Genomic DNA, 7,079 nt, shown 5'->3' with positions numbered 1-7,079 from the left:
ATTGTATAGTGACCCTATAGGACAGAACAGAACTGCACTATAAGTTTCCAAGGTTGTAAATCTTTAAGGAAGCAGACTGTCACAAATTTGGTGCACAGAGCAGTTGATTGGTAGGTTCTAAGTGCTGACCTTTTGATTAGCATCCAAGCGCTTTAACCACAGCACCACCAATGTCCCTATTTTTGGTACTACACCAAAAAAAAACCAAACTCACTGCCATCGAGTCAGATCCTACTCACAGTGACCCCTGCTTGGGTTTCCGAGGTGTTACCACTACGGAAGTAGATTGGCCAATCTTCCTTCCGAGGAATGGCTGGTGGGTTTGAAACGCCAGCCTTCTGGTTTGCAGTCAGGTGCCTTAGGCACTATGCCACCAGAGCTCCCAAAGAAATGTTATTTGATCAGTCATCTTGACTTCACACTTAATAGACTACCAAGCCCACTGCCATCGAGTCAATTCCAACTCATAGCAACCTTTTAGGACAGAGTAGAACTGCCTCTGGGGTTTCCGAGGCTATAAATCTTTATGGAAACAAACGACCTTATTTTTCTCTCGCAGAGTGGTTAGTGGGTTCACTTTGAATCACTGACCTTTTTGTTAGCAACTGAATGCTTTAACCACTGTGCCACTGGAGCTGCTTTAATAGACTATATGATAACATAAACGTAACTTATTTGCACTGGGAAACCAAAAAATTCATGTGACTCACTTTATTGTAATATTCACTGTATTGCAGTGATCTGGAACTGAACCCACGGTATTTCCGAAGTATGCTTGAATCAACCTTTTAGTTATCAGCCAAGTGCTTAACCATTTCTACCACCAGGGTCCTTGTTATTAAATTAGCCAAACCTAGCTCTGGTGGCATAGCACCTAAGGCATTTGACTGCTAACCAGAGGGTTGGTGGTTCAAACCCACCAGCTGCTCTTCAGAGGGAAGACTTAGCAGTCTACTTCTGTAAAGATTTACCACCTTGGAAACCCAAATGGGATCTCTACGAGTCAGAATCTAGTCAATGGCAGTGAGTTTTTTTTTTTTTTTTAATGTAAAAAATGATCCCTGGTGGTGCAATAGTTATGTACACAGCTGGTAACCAAAAGGTTGGTGATTCAAGCACACCCAGTGGCTCTGCAAGAGAAAAATCTGGTCTGTTCCCATGAAGATAAAGTATAGTCTAGAAAACCCTGTGGAGCAGTTCTACTCTGTCACGTGGGTTAAGAGTGAGTTGAAAATTAACTCGACAGCACCTAGCAACAATTAAAAAAAATAAAAGTACACAGGAAATACGTTGGGGAAGATTATTTACTTTAAAAAGATACTCATAATTTACTTTTTTCTATAAGCTACCTGTGTACTTATATGAGTTTTTATTTACCAAAATTCTATTTCTTATATAACCATTTAGTACTACGTAGAGCTGTTAGTATACTTTTATCATTATATTTCACTTTTTGATTAGTGCTCTTATTTATTATATCTGTTACCCCAAAAAGACCACTTTCCTTCTATATACCCCAACACTTTAGGGTTCCACAGAGACTTTTCATTCTGCTTTATGTGGAAAGGGAGGCTCAGAAGTTTGAGTTCTGTGTATTCCACAATCTTCTCATTCCCCATTCCTTTCAATAGAAAGGAATAGCTTCCCTACTATCTTTTAAAGGAGTCTTCATGGTGCAGTGGTTAAAGCACTCAACTGCTAACTGAAAGGTCAGCAGTTCAACCCCACTGGCCACTCTACAGGAGAAAGATGAGGCAGTCTGCTTCCGCACAGATTTACAGCCTTGAGAACTCTACAGGGCAGTTTTTCTGTGTTCTGTAAGGTCACTGTGAGTCAGAATTGACTCAAAAGCAGTGGGTTGGGTTTGGGTTTGGGTTATCTTTTTAATTTGAGAAACAGGTTGCTATAACTCTAGGTTTAAAACCACTGCTTTAACATAACTTTAAATATGGTCTAAATTCTAATGTAGCTATGTGACCTTTTTTTTTTTTTCCTAATAGAGTGATAGATCAAATCTTCTTAGAATCAGAGGTTTATAAACCCTAACCAATGGCCTTCTTATCTTAAATCAAATTTGATAGAATCAATGCTTATTTATGGAAGGATTTGGATACTTCCTGATATTCATTATAATGGGATATTACATGTAAAAACTTGCTGTTAACAGAAACTATAATTTTGCCTCATTTATCTGCATTTAGTTTTGATGCTGAAAATTGTCTACTTATCTGAAAAACATTTGCTACTGGGTGGGGATACAATTAATGATCATATTAGGTTATTATTTCCCAATGAAATAAAGGTTCCGTGGTTGAATAAGTTTGAGAAAGTTTACATATTATATCATTCTCCTGGACAGTTACAATATATACTCATGCTAAAGGTTTTGAGATACCATATAGTAAATTTACAAAACATTTCTCATACTCATTTGATCACATCTTTGTTTTTTGTTGTTGTTTGTTTTTTAAATTTTACTGTGCTTTCAGTGCAAATTTACAGAGAAAATTTGTTTTACATTCAGCAGTTTGTGTACATTTGATTTCATGCCCCAATTACCATCTCTGACCATAAAAAACACTCCTCACTTCCCGTCCCTGTGACTACCCCCTCCCGTGCCCTTCTTATCTATGTATTCCTGTCTGTCCAGCTTTCCCTCTATGTGAATGCTGCCCCTCTGGTGTCTCATGGCTGATTGCTCTAAGAGGTGTATCTCCCTAGAGTACGTGGGTGCATTACCCTGGGGTAGGTATTCTGCCTGTAGATCCTTCTGCTGTTGGGCTAAGAGCCAATCTATGGGAGTGAGTCCATTTCTAGGCCCAAAGGGTAACCTGGGGCCATAGTCTCAGGGGTTCCACCAGACTCTATCTAACCACTAATTCTGGTCATTTTTGTATTTTTTAATTTTGTTCCACATTTTTCCTCCCACTCTATCCAGGATCTCCAGTTTTGATCCTTTTCCAGGTAGTGGGCTTGGATAGCTGGACACCATCTAGTCCTTCTGGTCTTGGGGTCCTGAAGGCTGAGGTCCTCATGGTCCATCTTATCTTTGGACTAATTGTTTCCGGATGCCTTTAATTTTCTTCACTCTTCTTTGCTTCAAATGAGAGGAGACCAATATCTGTATTTTAGATGGCCTCTCGAAAGCTTTTAAAACCCCAGTCGCCACTTACCAAAGTAAGTTGTAGAGTAAGATTTGTATGTACTATGTTGTGCCATTTGAGCATAATGTCCCCTGAGACTATAGTCCTGAGTTGACAGGCCGGGTAATTCTCTCTCTCAAGGTGTTTGGTTGTCTCTGGGAAGTTACTCCAACTCTGTCTTTTGTTGCTTCTGTAATGTATATGGTTAATTTTGTACCAAAAGTACATATGTAAGATTAACTTCAGCCAAATCTATCCTTTGTCTAGGGTATATTCCTGTTCGCCTACCCCCACCTGATCTTCTCACCTGTCTATGTATTTGTCCGTAGCCTGGTGTTTGGTGTAAGTGGTAATGCAGTATTGTACATATACTGCTCTTTGTCTCTGTTGTCCATATCTTATGTGCATGTTTCAGTGTTCTTCCTTTCCCCAATGTCATCATGCTGATCAGACTCTTTCCAAACTGTCCCTCTCCTCACCCAAATCAGCACGTGACCACCAACTAGTCCAAAATTTTCCCTTCCCTTCCCTTCCCTCCCATCCCCAATAACCAAGTAAATGAATTTAATTCCGCAAGTAAACCTTTCCTTGACTTTTTACAATAATGGACTCATACAGTATTGTCTTTCTGCGATTGACTTATTTCGCTCAGCATAATGTCTTCCAGATTCATCGATGTCAGGAGATGATTCGTGTATTCTTCATTATTCTTTAATGTTGCATAGTATTCCATTGTGTGAATGTACCATAATTTGGTTAACCATTCATCTGTTGATCACATCCTTGTTTTAAGCAGCAACCGTTCTACCCCATGGACTATATATTAGGTGACTAAGGAAAGCTTGTTTCTCGGCATGTATTTTATTGACAGTAACAATGGAACTTTCTATTCAAATTTATTTCATAAACAATGGCCTTTTTACTTCATATTTTAATGCTTAAATCTTTTATTTTATAGATAGTGAGAACATTATGCCTTTTTCTGACTCCAGCAGAGAGAAAATGCTCCAGATTATGTGAAGCTGAGTCATCATTTAAATATGAGTCAGGGCTCTTTGTACAAGGCCTGCTAAAGGTAGAGTTTACATTTTTCACAAATGAAACCAATTTTCTTAAATCATTTGAGAGTCTAAGGAGCTCTGGTGGTACAGTGATAAAGCATTTGGCTGCTAACCAAAAGGTTGGCAGTTCATACCCACCATCCTCTCCATAGGAGAAAGAAAGATGAGGCAGTGTGCTTCTGTAAAGATTATAGCCTTGGAAGCCCTATGGGGCATTTCTACTCTGTCCATAGGGTCACTACGAGTCGGAATTGACCTGATGGCAGTGAATTTTATATGTGTTTTGTGTGTGTAGATGTGAGTGTGTGTGTGTATTTATATATACAGATACACACACACACACACACACATATATATATACATACACACACATATATATCAGGTGCTGGACTGAGCAGTGTTTCATTCTGTTGTACACAGAGTCACTATGAGTTGGAAATGACTTGAGAGCATCTAACAGCACATAGGTTTATCTATATATCTATCTATATAGATAGATAGATATTTACATATGTATATTTAAAATGTTACATTTTGCTTTTATATTTTTCTTTTATTCCATTGACTTTTCAGGGATCAAAATAGACCAACTATAAATTAGCACTTATTTTTAATAATTAAAGAGAAGAAAATTGCTTTATTGAATCTGTTATTAGTGTTTTGGCTATGGCCATGAAGAAGCAGTCATGAAAGCATGAAGATGCATCTTTCCTAATGGTTCATTGATCCTTTCCTAGTGAATGCTTTCTTGAGGATGGCAGCATGGCAGAATGAAAAGGGGGAAAAAATTGATGCAAATAAAAATTATATCCAGCTTTTACATTAGGAGCTCTGGTAGCATAGTGCCTAAGGCATTTGATTGCTAACCAGAAGGCTAGCAGTTCAATCCCACCAGCCACTCATCTGAAGGAATGTTGGGCAACCTACTTCCCGTAGTGATACTGCCTCAGAAACCCAAGGAGGGGTCACTATGAGTCCAATCTGACTCAATGGCAGTGCGTTGGTTGGTTGGTTGGTTTTTTACATTTTCAGTAACATTCATGCTGAGCTCAGAATAATGTATTTAAATAGAGCAATTAGTTAAAGCAAATACATTCCCAATATGAATTGTACATATCTGAAAACTGGAACTTCTTCCATGTGAAAGTATATATACATATAAAAATTACTTAACGTTATTACTTTACTTGAGTAAAGTGCTTAATGTTATTTCCTCAGTAACATCTGGTTTAATTATATCATTTTAGTCCTGATGGACGTATACTAGATGCATAGAGAAAACCTTGAAACTGATTTAATGAAAAATAATATTTGTTAAGAGTTCTTCCTAAAAAACACAAATTGTATTCCGTTCTAGAAGATACATTGACATTGATGTGATATATTAAGAGGCTTAAAAATATACATAGCCTTTAACCTACTATTTCTGTTACTGGAAATCTATCCTAAGGAAACAACTATACATGGAGAAAATTTATTTACAGAGATAATTATCACAGCATTATTTATAAGAGTGAAAAATTGGGAGTGGCTTTCTGTCTTCTTTCCATAACAGATAGCATATACTTCCTGCACAGTAGGTATTTGTTACATGGTTATTGACCAACCAACTATACATGGAAAAAGTAAAAAATTTTTCTTATCGAAATACATATTCATTGAGATTTACAAAGAAATATAATCAAGAAGAAAAAAATCCCTTGTAATCTCATAATCAAGTGAATAACCTCTTAACATTAGACACCTATCTTTCTAATATTTTTTCTTTGGTATGCATTTTTTATAGTCTCCGCTAAAAGAATTGGATTACACGCTACATGATCTAACTTACTTTTTTTCCAGTATCAACACATAGCCTACAGCAACTTCATTTTCAGCAGCTAAATAAGAAACTCTTTTAATTTGTTTAATCATTTCTCTTTGGATGTTTCAGTTTACTTTAGATGCTTTGGTATTGAAACCAGTGTCATTAAAACTCATCACTAAAACTTTCCACATGATCATGATTATTTTTTTGGCATGAATTCTAGAGATAGATTTACTAAATCAGGCAGTTTGTTTTTTTGTTGTTTTTTCCATTGAGAAATAATTCTTCATGTATTTTGGCCTATAAGAAAAAGTACTCTTCCTTTCATTATGACAGGACTCAACTGGAAGCTTTGTGCTACCCTTCCGGCAAGTCATGTATGCTCCCTATCCTACCACGCACATAGATGTGGACATCAATACTGTCAAGCAGATGCCACCCTGTCATGAGCATATTTATAATCAGCGTAGATACATGAGATCAGAGCTGACAGCATTCTGGAGAGCCACTTCAGAAGATGACATGGCTCAGGATACAATCATCTACACAGACGAGAGCTTCACTCCTGATTTGTATGTAATGCTCTGCCTTTCAATATTATTGTTAGGCAGTAATAAGAAACTGCATCGTGTATGAATCAAAACAAAGCAAACAAGCCTTTGAAGGGAAAGAATTATGTGTTAAGAAGCATTTGGTTCATCATGTTTTCTTAAATATCCATTCTTAATATAATTCTGTTTCCTCTGAGATAGGTTAGATCAGCCCTTAAAAATAAATATTTAAAAATTTATTTAATGAATGTATATTGAGGACCTAGGCACTGTACTAGGCACTGAGAATAATAGAAGCAACAAAAATAACAGCAGCAACAAGACAGCCCTAGCTCTTATATTGCTTATAGTTAAGAGGATGTTGTTGTTGTTGTTACATGCCGTCGAGTCGGACCCGACTCATAGCTACCCCTCCTTGGGTTTCCGAGGTAGTATCACCATGGAAGTAGATTGCCCCATCTTCCTTCTGAGGAGTGGCTGGTGGGTTTGAACCACCAGCCTTCTGGTTAGCAGTCAA

The 7,079-nt window shown here is 37.4% G+C and overlaps 1 protein-coding gene across 1 annotated transcript in view; it reads left to right on the top strand.

The window, feature by feature from the left end:
- Nucleotides 1–7,079, top strand: part of C9orf72 (C9orf72-SMCR8 complex subunit) — a 22,864-nt gene that overhangs the window by 10,576 nt on the left and 5,209 nt on the right. The window contains exons 6-7 of the mRNA XM_007948141.2: nucleotides 4,102–4,218; nucleotides 6,348–6,583. Coding sequence (XP_007946332.1) covers nucleotides 4,102–4,218; nucleotides 6,348–6,583 — 353 coding nt within the window. The remainder of the gene's footprint in view (nucleotides 1–4,101; nucleotides 4,219–6,347; nucleotides 6,584–7,079) is intronic.

This window comes from Orycteropus afer, unplaced genomic scaffold (assembly GCF_000298275.1).
Source record: "Orycteropus afer afer isolate SDZICR_OR568_19922 unplaced genomic scaffold, OryAfe1.0 scaffold00205, whole genome shotgun sequence".
NCBI classification, from domain to species: domain Eukaryota; kingdom Metazoa; phylum Chordata; class Mammalia; order Tubulidentata; family Orycteropodidae; genus Orycteropus; species Orycteropus afer.
The sequence above is the reverse complement of the archived record's forward strand: the minus strand, read 5'-3'. Positions and strand labels throughout refer to the sequence as shown.